We start from the raw sequence: 21,761 nt of genomic DNA on the forward strand, positions 1-21,761 counted from the left end.
CTTGGGCAGTGTATCTCAGTTCTCAGCTGCTGTGAGAACAGGAAGCTCTTTTAAAAAGTGTATCCTTTGTTTAGGAGAATATCACTTAAACACATCTTTTGTCTTGTCTGTAAGGGATGAATAGTTCAGTATATCCCTATGCAAATGTTTATTACTCCGAAAACGTTGACACCTTACTACTTCTCTTCATTTGTGTAGTGTCAGTTTGCCAGTGATGAATCTTTGTTAAATACAGCAATGTGCTGCAGTGTTTTCTGAGCTGATTACACACACATCTTCTGTTTTGGCATTGTGGAGGCTTAAATTAACGTTTAAACTGTAAATTTTAAGATACTCTTTTAATGTTACCGCTATACAGTTAAAGAAGCAACTTACCATGGGAGAAGTATTTAAGCAACACATGAAGATGCAGATCACCACAATATTTTCCTGTGGCCTTTGGGATGTTTAATTTTCCCTTTCTCCATTTGTATAAATTTTTCCATGAGATTATGTGAGGCATGTCAATAAAAATCGAGAGCTTTCACAGTAGTTGTCGCTATAGTTACATGGTGCCTCTTGCACAGAAAGTAAACCACCTGCAATTCTATAAAATATAAAACTATTCTATAAAATTCTGTAAAACTAAAAAGGATCTCAGTTCATAGCATGTCTCAGCTGAGGAAACAGAGGAACTAAGTTGCCTTTTAAAGCCATCTGAGTCGTTTCCCTTCATACAGAAAGAAATGTCATGCTCACAGAATGCTGCTGTTCTCCTGATAGGAATTCAGTGTTTAACTTCATCTTCAGTGCCTGTACAGCACAAATGTTGAAATCAACACTGACTCTTAGGAATAGCTTTTTGTCTCACAGATCTGTGCGCTTAGGAACCCTAAGTGCCTTTAAACATGGCTTCTGTGTACTGAAGTTACTTAACTGAATTCTGCTTTCATTTTGGTTTATTTTCTTTTTCCTATATGGCCATTAATTTAAGGATTTGGTACGAATTGCTGCCATAAATCATAGACTTTAAAAGTCTTACCTGGGATAGACAAATGTCTGTCTGGCCTGTAGAGGGGGAAAGAAAAACACTGCGAGCCTTTTTGTATGGAATTGCTCTATAAGGCAGATGTATAAAAAGTTGCCTTTACCTTCACAATTCCCTTCCTTGAGTTCTTTTTACGACTGGATAAAGTAGGACAGGTTTATTTCATATCAGTCACCATGTGAGAAAGGACAGTTAAGTAAGTGCATGATGTCTCATCTTACGTTAAATTTGAATGTTCATTTTTCAAGTATGTTCTAAATATACAGATGAACCAAGATTCCAGGACCCAGTAACGCCTTCACTGCAGGGTTTTATTCACTTTTTTCTGAAGTTCCAGACTTAGAGCAATGTGAATCTTATCCCATAGATATAAAACAGAATTTTGGAGTTATTTTTAATTTTCATTACACAAAATCAAGGTGAGGTCAAACCAGGTAAGAGGAGACAGTGAAAGATGTTCCCTGGCCTAAAGAAATAACAATATAAGTAGCTAAAATAGTCAGGATGAGGTGGGGAAATGCAGAAACGGCAGCTGGCGAGTAGCCTGTGTCAAGAGTACAGGCAGTACACCCAGTGTCTGCTGCTTCTTGTGGTGGTTTCTGCCATTTGTCAGGAGGGAAGGACAGAACAGATCACGTCAGAGGTCAGGAAGGAGGATTATATTTTTACTTTGTGCAGGGTAATTCTCCCTCTATAATGAGAAGGTTTAGAGCCACAGGGTGAAGAGGTGCAAAGCATTAGTAATGGAAACTGGTATCTGGAAATGAAGGAATTGGTCATGACTGAGGATTTTGCTTTCAACTGCAGTCAAACGTTTTTCCTCATGGCTTCTTTTCTCATTTCAAGAAGCAATTGGTCCCCTTGCTATTCCAATCAAGGCTTAGCCTCGCTGCTCAAATACTATTAAGACTTTTGGTGGTTATCGTTGGAGAAGCAGCTTTGAATCCATCCATGTAGTCAGCCTGAAGCAGAACTGGTTACCTAATCACATTGTCAGCTAAGTAATTTTTGCACCTCCTGGGGCTTGGGTCTAGCCAGTGCATGCTGATGTGAGGCTGAACTTGACTTACATTGCCTTATGGATTAAAAGTTGTGGTCAGTATAAAGTTAGTCAAATGAAATCTTCAAAAGCAGAATTATGCTTTGAAATGAATACAAAGTTGTCATTGTTTAATTGTCCCCTGGAGAGACAATTTCTCAGTGGAATAAGCATCAAAAAGCAGTGTCTTGCACTCCTTTTGCAGGAAATATTTCTGCCTGTGAGAGCTTTGGGAGCTTTCTAAAACTAACCCTACAACCAAACACTTCCCCTTCCTTCTCCCCACCCCCCCTCCCCCTCCTGCCTAATTTAAAAAAGAATGAAATAAAATGTTGTGGGAATTGTATACTAATTAATTGGAAAAATCTCATAAGAAATTGCTGAAAATGATAGCTTTTCATGCTGGGAAGTAAACAATTCCATCAGCAGTCTTTCAGCTTGACACACTGGTGAGGAGAAAAGGTGTTGAAAGAGGTATTGAAATTAATGGAGCCATATTTCAACACAAAGATTTAAAGACAGTTCTAAATAATAAAGAGTTACTACTAGACATAAAAATAATTCCTATTTCTTAAGAAATTACCGAAGTGTAATGTTTTTCCTCAATAGTAATAGGCATTCTCATGCAGAAATTGGGAATAAACTTAATCCATCAGGTAACTAAATAAATTTATGAAGTCCCCTTTAAATTTAGTTATGCACAACTGCCTTTGAATCAACAGTTTTCTTCCTTTCCTGTAGTGCATATTTGAACCAACTGGGTACTGGAGATGCAGTGAAACTAGAGTGTGATTTTTATTGAAGTGGCACCTAATGCAGTGCTGATCATCATGCTATAGAAGATTTTTGTTAACTACACAACATTTTGAGTTGTCTGTGTATACATGGCATTTTGGAAGATTAGTTCATATCTGTATTCCTGTCCTGGATTCAGCAGTAGCAGTAATTTTTCTCCTTCATAGTAGCTGGTACAGTGCTGTGTTTTCATCTTTAGTCTGAGAACAGTGCTGATAATACACTTATGTTTTTAGTCGTTGCTAAGTAATGCTTACTCTGATCAAGGACTTTTCAGTCTCGTGCTCTGCCAGTGGAGTTTTTTTTTATTACAATTTGGACATAACTCACTCTGGCAATGTCCAAGGTGCTGGCTGCTACATCTACCTGTGTAAATACTAGCTACTTATTTCCTCTATTTGCCTATGAAAGTTCCATAGTTACATGTATGTTTTCTGTAGAATGCATGTCTGCATATATGTATATGTACACACAAATATTTGACAAACACAAATGTGTAGTATTGCCAGTTGTGTTGTATTTCTTTTTGCTCTCTTTTTTGGATGGTAAATTAATAAAGAGAGTATGTGGCTGTAGTCATCCTAAAATACCTTCACCTGATTGGTTCTTGTATCATGAGGATAATCACACACACACAAAAAAAAAAAAAAAAAAAAAAGTCTCTATTTTAGGGAAAGACAGCATTTCATTTTTAAGCGTTCAAATATTTGGGAACCCGAGTCACTTCTGCAAAGTTGATTGGACGCTTGAAAATTCTTGCTTTATTTGTTCGGGGGTAGATTTAAGAAGCCTCCAGAGGCAAGAGAATGGCTTTTTGGTTCACCCATCTGTCGTGAGACTTTCATCCTTGGTAACTGATCATCTGCAGTTGAAGGCTGTTGTGGTTTAAACCCAACCACAAAGCTCGTTCACTCACTCCCCGCCTCTTGCCCTCCCCCTGCTCCTGGAGGGATGGAGAGGAGAATCGAAAAGAATGCAACTCCCATGGGTTGAGATAAGAACAGTTTAGTAACTAAGGTATAACACAAATCACTACTGCTACCACCAATAATAATAATGATAAAGGAAATCACAAGAGGAAAGAATACAACACCTCAACACCAGCCGACCAATAACTCGCCCCACTCCCCCCAGCTGAGCACCGACTGATACATCGTCCAATCCTGCAGTCCCTCAGCCCTTCTGGGTAACTGTCCCTTACATCCTGGGCATGACGTGCTGTGGTATGGAATACCTCTTTGGTCAATTTGGGTCAGGTGTCCTGTCTCTGCTTCCTCCCAGCTTCCCCTCCTCCCTGGCAGAGCATGAGGCTCACAAAGTCCTTGGTCAGACTAAAACATTTGAGCAGTAACTGAAAACACCAGTATTATCAATGCTGTTCCTAGGTCGAAAGTCAAAACACAGCACTGCACCAGCTACCAAGAAGGAGAAAAACAACTGCTACTGCTGAACCCAGGACACCATGAATAGAGACAGTTCCCCTGTTGAGTGATCTTGAAGAGTAAAGGTCTCCTGGCTGTACTGAACAAGAAATATTTTCATTATTGGTATTCGGCAGGCTTTAGGTTATCACAAGACCTTTGAAGCAGAGTCAGAGAAAACAGTTTTTATGTTATTTAAGGAGACATCTCAACATTGTCTTTGTTGTCTTCATATTTGGGTATCCTGTTTTTCAGCAGTTTAAATACTAAATTCAGCTTCTCTCACGTTCGTACTGCAGGTTAGTGAGAACTGTTTTGTATAGCGTTCGTTTGTACATTGTTTATATAGTCCTATGGATATGCATGCATATCATGCCCTGATTTTCTCTCTGCAGACTGAAGCTTCCTGTTTCACCAGAACTTAGGGCTGATTTGTTTCAGTCTTTTACATTATTTACTCAGTAATATTGCCCGTAACTTTAAAGCCTTTCATGCTATTACTTTTACTCTGGGACTAATGATAAGTATTTGTCATAGTGCCAAATATGACCTTAAATTCTAACGTTCTTTTCTGTCTAGCTTGTTTTCTAGGTTGCTTTCTATAGCTGCTCCTGCTCTGTGATTGTCTAGTGCCAGCTATAGAAAGAAACTGGCTTTCTCCATGGGCTCTGGAAAGAATAGTAAGGCCAATGCATGAAGGAGACCCCATGTTTCCAGTGTTTCTGCTTCCTCCAAAGTGAGGAAAACAAAACTCTTGAATTCCTTATTTGGTCAAATATTCTTTGAGAGATAGAGCTGGGGTTTATTTGTTGGTTTGTTTGTTTTATTCTGAAGAATACTTTGTTATCCCAGAACCTGAATGTGCACAAGTCCATGGGACCTGATGAAATCCATCTGTGGGTCCTGAAGGAGCTGGCGAATGAGGTTGCTAAGCCACTGTCTATCATATTTGAAAAATCGTGGCAGTCAGGTGAAGTTCCCAGCAACTGGAAAAAGGGAAATATAACCCCCACTTTCAAGAAGGGGAAAATGGAAGACCCGGGGAATTACAGACCAGTCAGTCTCACCTCTGTGCCTGGCAAAATCTTGGAGCAGATTCTCCAGGAAGGCGCGCTAAGGCACATGAAAAACAAGGTGCGTGGTGACAGCCAGCATGGCTTCACTAAGGGCAAATCATGCCTGACCAATTTGGTGGCCTTCTATGATGGGGCTACGGAACTGATGGACAAGGGTAGAGCAGTTGATGTCATCTACCTGGATTTGTGCAAAATGTTTGACAATGTCCTGAACGACATCCTTCTCTCTAAATTGGAGAGACATCAATTTGATAGATGGGCCACTCAGTGGATAAAGAACTCTCCGACTGGCTGCATGCAAGAGTTGTGGTCAATGGCTCAATGTCTGGCTGGAGACCAGTAATGAGTGGTGTCCCTCAGGGATCGGTGTTGGGACCGTTTTTGTTCAACACCTTTGTCAGTGACATGGGCAGTGGGATTGGGTGTGCCCTCAGCAAGTTTGCCAATGACACCAAGCTGTGTGGTTCGGTTGATATGCTGGAGGGAATGGATACCATCCAGAGGGACCTCGACACGCTTGTGAGGTGGGCTGATGCCAACCTTATGAAGTTTAACCATGCCAAGTGCAAGGTCCTACACCTGGGTCGGAGCAATCTCAGGTACAGCTACAGATTGGGCAGAGAAGAGATTCAGAGCAGCTCTGCAGAGAAGGACGTGGGGGTGTTGGTCAATGAGAAACAACATGAGCCAGCAGCGTGTGCTCACAGCCCACAAAGCGAACCGTATCCTGGGCTGCATCAAAAGGAGCGTGACCAGCAGGTCGAAGGAGGTGATCCTGCCCCTCTACTCTGCTCTTGTGAGACCTCACCTGGAATACTGTGTGCAGTTCTGGTGTCCTCAATGTAAAAAGGACATGGAAATGTTGGAACAAGTCCAGAGGAGGGCCATGAGGATGATCAGGGGACTGGAGCACCTCCCATATGAAGAGAGGCTGAGAAAGTTGGGGCTGTTCAGCCTGGAGAAGAGAAGGCTGTGTGGAGACCTCATAGCAGCCTTCCTGTTTTTGAAGGGGGCCTATAGGGATGATTGGGAGGGACTCTTCATTAGGGACTGTAGTGATACGACACGGGGTAATGGGTTAAAATTGAACCAGGGGAAATATAGATTGGATATAAGGAGGAAATTCTTTACTGTGAGGGTGGTGAGGCACTGGAATGGGTTGCGAATTGTTGGAAGTTGTGAATGCTCCATCCCTGGCAGTGTTTGAGGCCAGGGTAGATAGAGCCTTGGGTGACATGGTTTAGTGTGAGATGTCCCTGCCCATGGTAGAGTGGTTGGAACTAGATGATCTTAAGGTCCTTTCCAACCCTAACTATTCTATGATTCTATGATCTTTGGCAGATACAGTTCTTCCCAAATGGTGCCACATATTCCTGTCTTGATTCCAGCAAGTTTCTTCTCCCTGAGGTTATGCAGAGGATCAGATGGGGTAGTGCCAAACAGCATGTCAGGGACCCAGCTTGTGTTGTCCATTCTGGTTCTCTGACCTTCTGGAGCTGGCATGATGCCTCTGAATCCCTCTGCCCATCAGCTGTTCTTTCTGTCATTGTGCCAAAGGCAGATTTTGCATTCCAACCTCAAGATCCCTGCACCTGATGCATGTTTTCATTATGGCTATTTTGCCAGGGTCCAGAAAAATACACTAGAGCAGAAACTTTCACAGAGTACCTTTTCAGGGTGAATTGCAGGAGTTTTTCATCTCAGGACACTCTTTTGAGTGGTATCAAGAGTAAGCATATGGACGTCTGACCCACAGAGGAGGCTGAAGGAAGAAACGTGGAGGAGCCACAGTTGCAGCAGGGTTATTCCCTGACTAAATGGCCTGAGTTTGTAAAAGGTGTGTTTGGACACCCATATGTACTCCATTCCACTTTAGGGCTAGGGTCTCTTTAGCTCTGTGCATTGCTTGAAGTGCTCCAGTTTTGCCAGCTCAGTATTGAAACTCAGCTTCCTTTTTTTTATTTTATTTTATTTTAGAATTATGGGTGTATAGTTAAACAATTTAGTGGATAAAGTAAATGAGAATAGAGTGAAATTTGTCCTTAGAGATGTAAAAATATAAAAGCCCAGAATCTCTGTTCTGCACCAGAAAAGTATGTATGTAAAAATCTGTTTCTATCTAAGCAAACCAGTCTTTGCTTTTAACAGATACTGATGACAGAACTCTTCCTTTGCTTAGTATCAGCAAGCAATTCCTCCAGACTTCACTCAGCAACCATGTATGATTTTGAACTGATGTTTGGAGAAACAGATCCAACCCTGCCTTCTGGGTACTTCTTTTTTTGAAGCTGCCTGCTTTGATACTCTTCCTGACCATTTTTAATTCTTACAGTATGATGCTTATTTTTTTAATTATATCTGACAAAGCCTTTTCTCCCACTACTTCTTTTGTACCCAGTATCGACCATTTGCTCATTTTCTTTCCAGGAAGAAACTTTCTCTGAAAGTATAGCTAGAAAAATAGAGAAGTTATTCCTAAGGGCCTGGTCTTCCTGATCTTTGGTGGGAAAGGAAAGATTTGTGTCTCCCATCTGGTAAACATTATCTGGCTCTTTACTTTGCATAAGTTTCTTGACTGGGTGATACAGCTAAAGTTTCTGATCTTTACCTAACCCTTAAGAAATCAGAAGACCTGCAACAGCTGGGTTCTGCTTTACAGTAGACTCTGGAAACCCACTTTGACATCAGAGAAACGGCTTAGCCATGTAGATGGGATTGAGGGTGCAGTTTGTGGTGGTATTACTTTGCATTTTGTGTGTGTGTGTGTTTGCTTTCCTTTTAAAGTATTTTTATTCACTATTCAGCTACTGTTTAACTTGCAATTGAAAGTTAAGCCCAACCTTGCAGAACCAAGCATTTCCAGGTAAAAGCATTTCATTTGCCCCTTTGAGCAAACATGACTTGCCTTTGGTTCATACTCTTGAAATAAACCTCTTTAAGGTCTGTGTTTGAAGTCTGAATCATGGGATTTAATATAGCTGTCCATATTTTTTTCTTTTTTTGCTTGCTTGCTTGCTTTTGTCACAGCTCTGTCAGCTACCCCTCTGTTTTCTTCTTTGAAAGGGATGCTGCTAGTTCACTGAACTGTTATATGAGATAGAGGGGAATGATGGTTTTAAGTGTCAGCAATTTTAATGAGGGGATGTTACTAAGTCATTTACTTTTTGATCTTTTTCTAGGTGCTCAAATGACCCAACCATTGTTGTACCTGAGTAGATCTTGAGTTTCCCCATTTAGACCACAACACAGTGGCAAGTATGAGGATCCCTATAAATATAGGCACAAAAACTGAGACAGACAGAGAAGGCACAATGACCCATAGGAGCTTTATTAGATGTGCGCTTGCACTACAGTACAGTGTGGTATAGGCACACTTGAACCAGATACAAGTAGGTTAACTCAAGTACAACAGTTGCAGCACAGAGGAAAAGTAATCCACAAATCCTGCCCAGAAGGGAGGGTTAGTTCCTCCTGAACTCTCTCAGACTACAGCTATGCTATAGCTTGTATCAAGCTAGGTATTTTAAAGCTCTCACAGGTACACATGGTACTACAGTGCTGTCATTGTTAAAACTGCACTGCGACACTTGCAGGGGAGCTGTCATCTGAGCCATTGTGTTACTGTAAGATTACAAATTGAAACTTTGCAAAGTAAGGCATCCTAATAAAATTACTGCTGAGTCGCAACTAATTTTGTTCTGAGGCAAAGTTTGCGTAGCTGTGAGAAAATCTACTAGTTTAATGAGTAAGAAGGAAACTGAGAAAATCGGTGACCATTTGTTTCCTTGATATTTTCTTTTTGCATTTCTAACACTTCAGCTTATGACTTCTGGACTTCACCTCAGATTTCTTGTTAAGCATGGGAAAAAAGCCCTCCCTTGTTTAATATCAATAAGCAAGTTTTTTTTTAGATTTCACTCAACAGTAATGCACATTCATATCATGTGTCTTGAAACTTGAGCAAAATGCCACCTTGCAATAGATAAGGGAAGATGAAAGGGGAGAAGTCCAAACTAAAGCCCATTTAAACACAAAGCTATTTTACAGAAGATGTCCATATGGAAGGTTTACACATTTTACTTCTTGGTTCTGAGTTAGAGAATTGTGTTCTGCAGAAAAGGACACCTTCAGAGATAAACCCCAGAATGCTCACTTTTGTTCAGTGCAAACAGCCCTTCAGGGGAAGAAAACAGCAGTCAGGTAAGAAGAAATTGAAGGTGTATGTGACCATATGGATTTTTTTTTACCTTTTGCTGTATTGTAAGTATTTTTTATATAGCTTGGTCTGCATGATCACCTTAAATCTGTGTACTTGTAAATAGATCAGTGTATCACACAGTGAGTTGCTTTGTAAAACATGCTGAGCACCAAAGCATTTCCAAAATCTTCTTTTCCAACCTAGCTGCTCTTTCTTGAGAGCCCAGTGGGGTCTCTTGTTTCTGACCAGCCAGAGAAGTAGGAGGAAGCACTATTTCACCTGCATGCTGCTGCTCAGCTTGCCATATGTCTTTACTTTCTCCTGCCCTATGATTTGCTTAGTGCTTTGAAAGCTACATGTAGTACTGTTACACAGTTTGAGGAGTTTTTCAGATTCTTGCTTCTGCGTTCATCACTGAACTTTTTATCATCTGTTACTTTTCCTAGTGAAGATGGCCTTCAGTTCTAGGTCTTGGATGTAATGTTGCAAGTTAGAATGAATCACAGCTGTCCCCTCATTTTCTTTGTATAATAATTTGCATCAGTTTAAAGTGTGTGTAGATTTGAAATGGTAATGCTTTATACCCATAATACATGAGTGCAAATGGTCATGGCACCGTATGGTCCCATGGAATACTTGAATGACTTGCACCCTTCTAGATGTGCTTTGGCATGCTGCTTCATCCATTTTATGTGGATGGATGACCTCTTACTAAGCACTTAAAATAAGTTTTTTTCTGTATGTTCTGTTCACATCATGCAGAGGGTCATGAGACTGCAGTCTCTGGCTCTGTGATGAGATCGTGATTGCCTAGTTCTGGTCATACAAAGTTAAAGCACTGTGACACATTTAATACCTGTCATTTAGAGAGGCAGTGATACAAGTTCGGAATAAATATCACTCTCTGCCGTGCTTGATATTCTGATGGAGCAGACACTAGTGCCACATTCAGAGCCTCAAGACAAATCTCTCCGTTAACTAATTTGTCAGGTGTTCTTGTCCTGTACTTAAGACACAGAAATTTAAAGATTTTCTTGTCTTCTACAGGTGTAAAAAAAAGCATCTTTAATGCTTAATCCTCTCTGCACTGCAGCTGCTTCATGTATGATATAATCCTCATGTATTGTCAGTGGACCAGTTACGTTCAGTCTTGCACAAAGTCGTGAGCCCAGGTTTTGTTCTGTGTTGAGCTGGAGATGCTTTCCTGTTGGGAAGGAATTGACATGTTTGAATTAAACCGAAAGGGAAACCTTGTGCAGCACCCATAAGCTTTAGTCATAGTAAGTACCATTTGTGTTTGCCTGTGGAAACAGAAATGTGAACAGTTAATCCTTGCAATAGATTTCTCTCTTTGCTACCTATGCACAGCAAAGCAAACATCTCCATCTTACAGAGCTTTGGTTTCACCACAGAAACTCTAAAGGTGTATAGGCCCAAGAAATCTCTAATTACAGGTCTGATGGTTTTAAATCCTAGTATACAGTTTCATGAATTTCTTCTTCATGTTTTTTGTCTTCAAAGTGGCAATGCATAACTGAGAAGGAAAAAATAAAACGCATCATCAACTAGATTGAATGGTAACCTAAACAGTGGCTTGTTTGATGTAACATGGAATAATTCTTTTAAATAGATGTGTATTAATTTGTGCAGTGAGCTGTTCAGCTCCTGCTTTGAAGTGCCCTATGAGAACAAAATTGACAGAATAGTCATTGCATATTAGCAAGATAGCATTGCCTTTAGTGAATTACCTCAGTTATTTGTCTGATGCTTAAAATAGTACAGTATGTTTGTATGAAACTGCTAAGGCTTTTTGATAAGTCCAATTCTTACAGTGTCTTTCCCTACTTCTGCATTGCTCCCTTCCCATATACAGTTTTCAGGCTGTGCTAGATGTGCTACATGCCCTTCACTGCATGCTTGGAATTTATATTACCATAAATATAATTCTTTTCCCTTCCCATTGTGTAACTGTCGGCTATTCAGATCCTATGGAAATGAGGAGAAAAAATAAAATGTGCTCTGTACTGGTGTTTGCCATTTGTGGGAAAGACATTGATATTGAAGGAGAATTAGACTTTCCCAAAGAAATTAATTTCAAAGGAGGTGTGTAGCCTAATTGCTTTGTTTTACAGTACTCCACATACCACTGTGGCTCCCTAAGCCATATTAGGCATCTTGTATACTCAAGATGATTATCTGACTCTCTTCAGTATTTAGTTGTATATTGTAATTGGGTATTTTGACAGTTGGCCTTGAGGCCCTTGACCCAGTTTGAAGTCCCTGCTATATTACACAACATACAAGTATAGGCATAAAGAAGGTCCAACTAACACAACAGTGCTTCTGCTGTAAAAAAAAACCCAACCAACCAACCAAACAAAAAACCCCTAACCAATCAAAAAAAAAAAAAACAAACCAACAAAACCAACAAACCCCAAACAAAAACATTAGATACTAGTTTAGAGCACCAAGTCAGAGAAGTGCAAGTTGTGTAGGCTTCATGTAATTGGTATGAGTAGCTGTTTGATGCCATTCTTTCCAGGTGCCAGGATGAACAACAGATGTATGACCTGAAGTCATCTGATGATGACTTGTGTAAAATTACTGCTGAGTGGTCTAGGCCTGCTGGCTCAGAGAGCTATTGATGATGTGAAGGTGGAGTGAGGACAGAATGTGGTCTGGAGTCTAACTTTGAAATCAGCATGTCTTTAGCACTTTAGATACTTCATACCTAAAACATATGTTAGTACTGCAATGCCTGTGATTTTTAACCAGCTTACTTCCTGCAGAGTCAGATATGCATATCTGAGGGCTGTGGTCCTGAGCAACTTGGCTGCAGTTGGATTGGGTGCCTGGAGTGCACCATAGCTGGCTCTTTAAAGTGTGGGTATAAATACAGCTCCATAATAAAACTGCCACTATATGAATATCTTAGTTATTTTTTACTCTTGGAGGTACCATATAACTTCTTGGGATCATGTCATCTTATACTCCACTTACCAGCATTTGCTTTTAATGAGATTTTGCAGAATGTTTAGGTACCCTTCCAGTTACTAATATATTTCCATGCTTTTCTGCAGAAAACAATTGGTATCAAGCCTGTTTCTTATATTGTAACATTGCAAATCTTTTGCACTAATGCCAGAATCGTTGCTAACAAAACCACTGAACTTTGGAGGGATATTTCTTTGCTTATATTTTGCACAGCACCCTGGATTGCAAGATATCCTGAAAAAATAAGGCACCTTACTCACTTGTGTTTTACAACTCCTTGGAAGAAGTAGCATCTAAATCTGTTCTGTGTAGTACTACATTGCTCCTTGTTAGATTTTGAATATTTTCAAATAGTCAAGGGGGGTGGCTGAGACACCTGAATTTTGTTCATGGTCCATCCCTGATGCTGTTTGATTTGCCCTGAGCTGATCTCTTGCCTAGTGTAACTTTTTCTATAACCATCTGTACAGTAGAACTAATTAAAGGTTAAAAAGAAATAAAATTGAGGTATTGTGAGGTATTGCTGAGAGTGCAAGGGCCTATACAGTAGAGCTGTTGTACTAAAACATTTTAATGGATCCTTAAAATTTGAAGCTGCCTGATGAATAGCTTGGTTTCAAGGTACTTGGATTATCTTTAAAGCCAACTTCTGTTTGTGTGCTTGGAAGAGTGAGAGGATAAGCAGAAAAGATACAGGATCTCAGTGATAAGCCTCCAGGGCACAGACTGGTTTAGAAGCGGACTGTTTGAAACTAGGCTGCACCAATATTTGTAGCTTTCTTGTTTCCAGTTTTTCTTGCTTTACCTTGAGACCAATTTAAGGATGTGGTTTATCATGACCTGTCTTCAGCTGTTGAAAACTGATATGCCTAGGCTAAGACAATCACTTGGTCTCCCCCTGTAGGCACCAGAGATAGATTTGATGCCAGTGTTTGGATACGATGGATTGCCTGTTGGAGAGATATGTAGATGACTCAATTGGCTCTTGAGGAGACCTAGACGATACTGCTCTGTAGCCAAGTTGCTTGATTTTTAGGTGGCTGAAGTTCAATGCAGTGAATCTCACCTACAGGATCTTACGTGCTAACACTGAAAGAACATCTGAAGAACAGAGTACTCAGCAATGAAGAATGACTCTAAATCCTACACTTTCCTTAGAATCCTGTCTTCTGTCCAAATGTTGCAACTTTATTTTACCTAAAGTACTTTTCTCCAGTTTAATCAGCCTGTGGATTGCAGTTGTCACTTTGGTTACCTGAAAAAAAGCCTAGATAATTGTTGCAAAAAGAAGGCGGCAGTATTTTTGTGTGACCAAAACCAACATATTTGTTAAAGGCTTTTTGTAGATTTAATTTTGACGGAAAAAACCTAGTTTTACTATAGGCTTTCCTTTGGGTGACTGTGAGCTCAAGTGAAGTTTCCTTGGGATTATGCTGCATCTGAGTTCTGTGGTTTTGTTTGTGCTTCGAGTATTTCTATTTTAAAAGGGGCAAAATGTGAATGTGATAAATTGTACTGTTTTATTTAACCAGTGACATGGAGCAACTTTCCCTTCTCCCCTTGCCAAACGCAAATAATTGTGTTTGAGATCAGGCTGCAATGCTTTTTTTATAAATTTGGTTAGAAGCAATTTGTAGCTGTATTAATACACATAATTCTAATAGTCTTTCTTCCTGGGAAGGTCTGGCACAGGCATAGAAATTGAGTTTTCCCACGAAAGCATGTAGAGCTGCTGGAGCTGTGTTGAGGTTTTTATCAGCAATGAACTGAATAGAAGCAATCATAAAGAAAACAAGGCAAAAAAGGAAAAAGGTGTGGTGGGAATATGGAAGAAGGAAAAAGAATTGAAATGGTGCCCTTTTTCCAGAGACAAGCCCATTAGCTCCCCTTAATCATAGAATCCTAGAATAGTTTGGGTTGGAAGGGATGTTCGGAGGTCATCTAGTCTAACGCCCTTGCAGTGAGCAGGGACACCTTCAGCTTCAACTGTGCCCAGAACGACACCTAGCCTGGCCTTGAATGTCTCCAGGAATGGTGCATCCACCACATCTCTGGGCAGCCTGTGCCAATATTTTACCATCCTCATGAAAAAAAACCTGTCATCCTCATGTCCAACCTGAATCTCCCCTCTTTTGACTCCTCTTAACTCTCCTGGTTTTTTGTTTGTTTTGCTGGGTTTGGTTTCGTTTGTTTGTTTTTTGTGTTGTGGGGTTTTTGGGGTGTCTTTATTTTTTTTTTTTTTTTTTAATAGGTGCTTCTTTATCTTCAATCTTCATTGACTTCAACTTCTGTGCCAGTGATTCACACAGCTGCTTGTTCTGTCCATGCCACTGGCACTGCAGTCATTTTGCCCAGGCCTCCTCCAAGCTTTGTTAATATGTTATTATAAACTCTATGCGTTTTCTGCAAATTCTCTTTTCCTTAGCATCTGACTTCTATGTACAAACCTTTCTCTAAATCACCTACAGCCAGGTGTGGTATAGTATACATTTTGCTTTCACAACAATAATTCTCTGCCTTTTAGCATGCCTGCCTTATGACTTGATGGTGACGAGAATAATTTCTGTGTCCTGTTGTTCTGTATCTCTCAGCTGCCCTTTCGTCCCTGCACATTTGAGTGGCTGTCCATCTATGTATGAGTCATTTTTGTATAAGACCATTCATAAATCCTAGTTACTCTCTGTTTTTCTATTGTCAGTTTTCACTCTTCATTTCAGTAACCTTGGAGATCACAGCAGTCATGTAGAATATTCTATTTGGTGGCCTTTCTACATGTTTGGAGAAATAAAGGCTGAAAAAGACAGTGATCCTTATTTTAGGGAACATGTTCTTGCTTGGGGGCTTCCTAGCTTGTAAATTTTTCTGTGATGTTTTTTCAAAAGATATATATTTATCACTTTGAGAGGTTAATCTTCTACTGCACTGCTGCTTTGAATATTTATTGTGAGGTTTAATGTTCCAAGAGCAGTTTGTAACTCAAGGTAACCAAAAACTATCTGGTTTCCCCTCACTTGTCCTGATGGTACAGGACTCGGGGGGAGTGGAGAGAAATCCTTAAGTCATATGTAGTATTCTCCATACAAACATGCATATTTGTTCTGTGATATGTCTACTCTCAGTTTGTGATATTTTCTGCCTGCTTGTTAATATTTACATATTTTTTTTTACCTGGAACCTTAAAAAAAATGCAGTTACCCTCTTAGATGTTTTTATCTGTTGATACTTAGATATGTTGCACATTTACTTTTTATTACCTTTCTGCAGCACATGTATGTGCATTTATGATTTATTTGGGGCTGTCAATATTGTGCATGCATAGTCATGAGAGAAGCTGGTGCCATCTAAGACAAGAATAATGGAGCTGCTGTATTGAGATGTATCTACCTTACCATGTTCTAGTGGTGTTTTATTGTGTTCCATTGCCTTGAAGATTGTCAAGAAAATTAAAGGACATTGTTTAATTACATCTGACTTCAGTAATGTTTACACTTCATTACGGAAGAGAACTTTAATATACTGCCCACGGCAAGGGGGTTGGAACTAGGTGATCTTAAGAACTAGGTGATCTGAAGGTCCTTTCCAACCCTAACTGTTCTATGATTCTATACTAACATGTAAAGAAAACAGACAATAATTAAATGTTACTGAATTTGCAGGAGAGAAAGATGGTCGTGCTAGCTTTTCAATAATTTGGTTTTGACTTTGGGAAAGTAAAATTATTTTAGAGTTATGACTGAGATTGGACTTTGTGAATTTTGGCACTTCTCATTATTTGGAATGGTACTTCATGCTGTTAATACCTGCTGCTTTTCAAAAATAGTAGCATCAGAAACATGATTATATTGCAGGATAGCCTTCTTTTTTATTACAAATTCACAGGCACAGTCTGTGACAGCCAAATAAAGAAAAGAAATAGAGAGGAAATATGATTTATAATTCAGGATAAGAGGGGGTTTTGGTGGATTTTTTTTATTATGCCAGCCATTTATAGAACAAAATTTGCATATTGTGCTTCAAGAAAGAGTACTATGTAGAAATAGTAATACATGGATCATGATTTGGGATATAAAAGAGTTGATGTTACAAAAATAAATAATAATGAGGGAAAATAAGGGTAATAAAAGCAGTGAAATGATGTCAAAGCAAGAATAAGAAGTAGAATGACTTAAGAGTAAGGCAAGTTGTCGCAGACATGTATTTAACGGAAAAAGGTTAGATGTGAACTTGAAAGTAGGTATGAAATGTAATTTGACTGCTCTGTGACTCTGTGTTCCCCAATCCTACAGATCATGCTGTGAGTGATTAAAGTCACTGGGCTTGGTTCGTGTTGGTTTTGCTTACTAGGGAGAACTTTAAAGACAGGGATTCCACGTCATTTCAGGGAAGGTCCTTAAAATGCATAGAGATTTTGTGGGCTGTCAATACTGAACCATGTATTTACTAAATGATTTTCAAATGTATTTGTTATTTTAATCTCATGTTCTTAACAATAGGGAAAAAGATAGAGAATAATTCATCTGGGTTTCTATCCATTTTTAAGAGAACTTTTTCCCCACCTTAGCAGAATTGCTTAGAAACTAATTTGAAGATGAACTGAAAAATCTGCTCCTCAAAACTAACCAAAGCTGTTGTGTTTCTGTGGCCTTTATTCTGTATTTTGTATCCTCTTTTTAGGTGGCCAGTGCTTCTCTTGGGGATGGAACGAACATGGCATGTGTGGTGATGACACAGAAGCAAATGTTCATGTCCCAAAGCCAATCAAAGCTCTTGGTTATGCAAAGCAGATCTTAATTGGATGTGGGGCAGGACACTCCATGGCCCTTTGTCAGACTCCACATTAGACTCAGCACACCTGAAATCATACCATCATGGACATGGGTGGACATCTTTGGATGGTGTAGCTCAGAAGCAACTACAAGAGGATTGCCCATTATGAACACAATAGTTGGAAACTGCAAAAGTTTTTTCTAAGGCTAAAAGGAATGAGTATGCATATTAAAGTGTACTGGTTTAAAAATGGTTTAATGGTTCCTTTTAACAGGAATTTACCTTCTTACCCACAGGTAGAATGACAAACATTTTGCCTTGATGCAGTACCGCTGAAGAAAGAATGACTACTTCTTGTTCTTCTGAGAAGTCTTTTAGGAAGCTGCTTAATTGCTTATTATTGGTGTATAAATTCAGTCTGAGGAAATGGTCTGAGAAGGTGGAGCCATATGGCCCCTTCTGGTCTTTTATTATTACATCTTAATGTCATGATGAGTTTGTGTTGCACCTGCCAACTTCTACTGGATTTGTCAGCACCTCAGAAAATGCAGCTTGTATCGCAGAGAAATGCCAGTGAGCATAAATATATGCATACAGACATTTTAAACAGAAGACTAGGATTTAAAAACTGAAAAAGGAGATATAGTTTAAAAGGCTGGCAGAAGGGGAGAAAGAGGCCCTTCAGAACTAGCTGTATCTTGATTAAACTCTGAAAGGAGCAATATTTCTGAGGAATTATGTTCTGTGCCTGACATAAATTTATTATAAATTTATGGGGATGCAGATCTGAATGAATTATCATTAACTTGCAAACCAAGCCTGGAGTTTCTGAAGTTACTGCTTAGGGAGGAAAAACTTCTAACAGTTCTTGGAAACAATAGAAAAGTTCTTGTCAAAGGACGTAAGTCAGCCGTAGCTGTTGAGGGCAGTTTGATCCAACATAGCTCCTGTGTTTCCAGCTGCTTTTGAATAGAAAGACACCAAAATCTAACTAGAAAGTTTTTACAAGTTTTCCAGACTAGAACGCAGACCAGAATGCTCCTGGTAATTTCAGGTTAGTTCCGACTTTTGCAGCCCAGCTGAGTTACTGTTCAGAGCATGCCCACAGTACTTATCCCAGGAGAGTGCTTGGCAGAAAATGTAGGCCTAATGCTTGCTTTGATAGGAGAAATGAAAATGTGTGAATTATCTTCAGATATTACTAGCTGCCTATGTTGAGCAGAGTTTTGGAAGCTATCCGTAAAACTGGTTTTCACACAAATACAGTGAATGCCATTAAACTAGATGTTTACCACCCACGATAGTTACGTTTGCTGTGGTATTTGATGTATTTCAAGTGCTAAATATAGAGAATACTACTGTGTGGTAAATGCACCTTTTAATGAGACCTACTGTTGCTGAACAGTGGTTTAATTTTTAAAGCAGGCTTGCTAGGGAAGAAGGCTTACAGAATTACAAAATATTCAGAGAAGGGCTCTGAGCATATAGAGACTTTCTAATGAAGTATCAGCTTACACATGACGGGGAAGGAATTAAAGTGGGAATATGGGCTGGAAGGGTTTCACCCCCTCCTTGGTTTTACAGCAGTTATAGTTCATGGCCCAATTTTTAAAGGCATATTCTTTTTCTATTCAATGGATGAGAAACTTGAACTGACTGTGGAGCTTGATTATGACTGTATTACAGATATTGAAAGAATCTGTAACAATAATGAAATGGGTTCTCTGCAAAAACTGCAGAATTGAGACTTTAAAGTGGTTTATTATTTTTAATCCATGTGCTGGTTGTAGTTCTTCATTGCAATATACTGCTCTGGGCTGTGAGCTCTTGTACTTGTCTAAGCTGCTAGTTATTGACTTTCCTCAATGTCATTCTCTAGATACAACTGCATCTCTGTTACATGTATTGAACAGTTTCTCATGCTTTTTTTTGGGTGGTTCCGTCTGAGAGTACCTTTGATTTCCTCCAATATGTACCAAATAAACATGTTCTCTTGTTTCAGTAATCATTCTCTCTAAATAATTCTGTTCCTTGCTTAGTCACAGCTACTACGTGTGACCTGTAACACAGGGGTTGCTGTACTGAATGTATTTTGACTGTGCATGCTGTTGCTGCAGTCCATTTCAAAGGGATCCAGCAAATTATTTAACAAATAGATATGACTTGGTTATTTGAAATGTTCACTTTTTCACATCTGTAACACAGACACACTTTTGGAAGAGCAAAGAGTGATTTGGGGTGATAAGGAGGAGGAAAGGAATACTTTGGTTTTCCTGGTCCTGATCTTGTGTTTCATATCTGCATCTGATCTTCATCTCTGAAGGCTTGAGAGCTGCATTTTCTCTCCTTTGTCTTGCCTGTGTAAATTGAAAACTTTAAGAAGTAATGATATGTCTTGAGAGCTTGACATATGAAATGCTTTGTCGTCAGTCAGGACTTCTAGATGCTGCTGTAGTGTAAAGAGTGAATAATAATTCATTGTAGATGGTACATCGTTGAATATTAAAACCAAGTTGTCGCTCATTCATTCAGAACTAAATGCCCAGTTATGTCAGTATGCCGTGTTTGCAGAATAAGGCATCGTACAAAATAAGCTAAGGCATGGAGCAGATGGTGGAATGCTTCTTAGCAAGTAAAGAAATCTTCTTCCTTGTTGATGTCCAGAGCTTACTGATGTTGCCTTTTGATGTCCTGATGGAGGTGTATCTCTGCCAGGCAAAATGTATATCGGTGTGCTATGCCAATGCTTTTGCAGTGAATGCAGGTCTTCAGTGCTAAACTAAGAATGCCATTTATGTAGGAATTCTACTTTCACATTCAGCTGCAAATAAACTGACAGGGTTTGTAATATATACCACTGGAACAAGGTAATCAAGTGTCTGTGCAGCTGCTCTCCACTCACATTTTCTGAAAATAACCAAACCTGCCAATGAGCTGACATTCGTGAGGGAGAAAAGGTGAACTTGTTCTCCAGCTGTGATACTAAGTTGTGAATTGTTGACCTTCAGTCCAGATTGCTCTCAGGCTCTTGGGTGGAGGGGGAGACGAAAGCTGTTCTCTGTACTTCTGTTGTTTGAAGTTTAGCAGATCTGCAGCTGTCACTCATGCAACCTCCATGTGCACCTGTGCAAGACACTCCTGTTGCATTTGAAGAATGTTGGTAGTAAGATGTGTATCTTGTATCAGAAGTTTCTGTCTCTTGGAGGAATTGTTTAAGCTGCTTGGCAGTCACTGGTATTGCTTGACTTTGTGTGGTGTACCTGAGTGACTTGATGGTTTTCTGCTTAAATAGCCAGGCCCTGAATTTGAAGTGCATTCATTTGAAAGAAAGATTGCAGTCCTGCTTTTCTGCCCATTTGCCCAGTCACCATTTCTTATATGACATCAGCTTTTCTCCTCTGACTGCAGGTTGTCAGTCCTGTTACTGGCTAACTAGTTTTTGTCACCTGCCGTAAAGGTCACTTCTGCTTGAGTGACAAAAGGTTTTGCTCAGGTACATGGCTAAGGTTAGAAGAATTGAGCAGGAGGGGAAGAGTATGATTTGATTTTGCTTTATGTGACATTCTTTGAGTCATAAGACTTGAGATGAGGATGGAAAACAGGCAAAAGAGATCAGTTTGAATGTACAGGTGACTATGGCAAGACATTTAAATGAATGGCAGTAAAAAGCCTGACAGAGTTGACAAAAAATGGGGGAAAAGGAAGGCAAAGGGAGAAGTCAGATTCAAGATATAGGTCCTGAAGATGGAATAATCACACAGGTGTAGCAGCATTCTAGCCTGCTGGTATGGTGGGAGTGAAATGGGGGACAAGTTGGTCTATTTCTTGGATGTCATTGTTTCCCTTCTTCCACTGTTTATTAGTAATAATGAATTATTAACCTGCAGTGGGTTTTCTTTCGCATTCATAGCACATCTTGAAATTTTGATGAAATTTTGAGTTCTCTTCAGCTGAACAGCAACGTCTGTCCCTACCTTCCAGTCTCAGAATTCTTAAGATCAGGCCTGTGATCTAGTCCAGCACTTAATCAAATACTTAAGTATTTTTTCCATTAAATTCCTTGAATTCTGGATCCAGTCCAAACCGGATTAACTAATTAGTTAATCTAACTGGGTTAGTTAGATTAATTAATCCTTAATTCTGGGACTTCTACTTCCTTTTCCCCTGTATTAGAAATCAAGATGATGACAGATCTTTGTTGCTGAAATTCCAATGTTTTGTTTTCACCAAAAACTCCCCCTGGGTTCTGTTAGGGATTTTGATATTTTCATAGCGTATGGCAAGTCTTGTGCTTTTACCTAGAAATTTTCCTTAAAAAGGCTCCAGAATTTTACATCAGTATTTGAGTCATGCTTTGGGTATTTACTACCAGCTTATAGTTCAGAGCAGCTGAGAGTTATGTAAAGGGAAGAAGAAAATAATACTTTGGCATAAAATGTAAGTC

General features: G+C 39.5%; 2 protein-coding genes across 2 annotated transcripts in view; one reads left to right on the forward strand and one right to left on the reverse strand.

Moving 5' to 3' along the window:
• SERGEF (secretion regulating guanine nucleotide exchange factor) overlaps positions 1 to 19,322 on the forward strand; it is a 162,389-nt gene extending 143,067 nt beyond the window's left edge. Inside the window, 2 exon segments of the mRNA XM_065682866.1 lie at positions 17,225 to 17,377; positions 17,380 to 19,322. Of these exon segments, the coding sequence (XP_065538938.1) occupies positions 17,225 to 17,377; positions 17,380 to 17,486 (260 nt within the window). The 3' untranslated portion in view covers positions 17,487 to 19,322.
• The window catches only part of KCNC1 (potassium voltage-gated channel subfamily C member 1), a 126,354-nt gene continuing 115,171 nt past the window's right edge, over positions 10,579 to 21,761 (reverse strand). Inside the window, exon 4 of the mRNA XM_065682861.1 lies at positions 10,579 to 10,760. Within this exon, the coding sequence (XP_065538933.1) occupies positions 10,579 to 10,760 (182 nt within the window). The remainder of the gene's footprint in view (positions 10,761 to 21,761) is intronic.

The sequence above is a fragment of the Lathamus discolor genome, chromosome 6, assembly GCF_037157495.1.
Source record: "Lathamus discolor isolate bLatDis1 chromosome 6, bLatDis1.hap1, whole genome shotgun sequence".
Classification (NCBI taxonomy): Eukaryota; Metazoa; Chordata; class Aves; order Psittaciformes; family Psittacidae; genus Lathamus; species Lathamus discolor.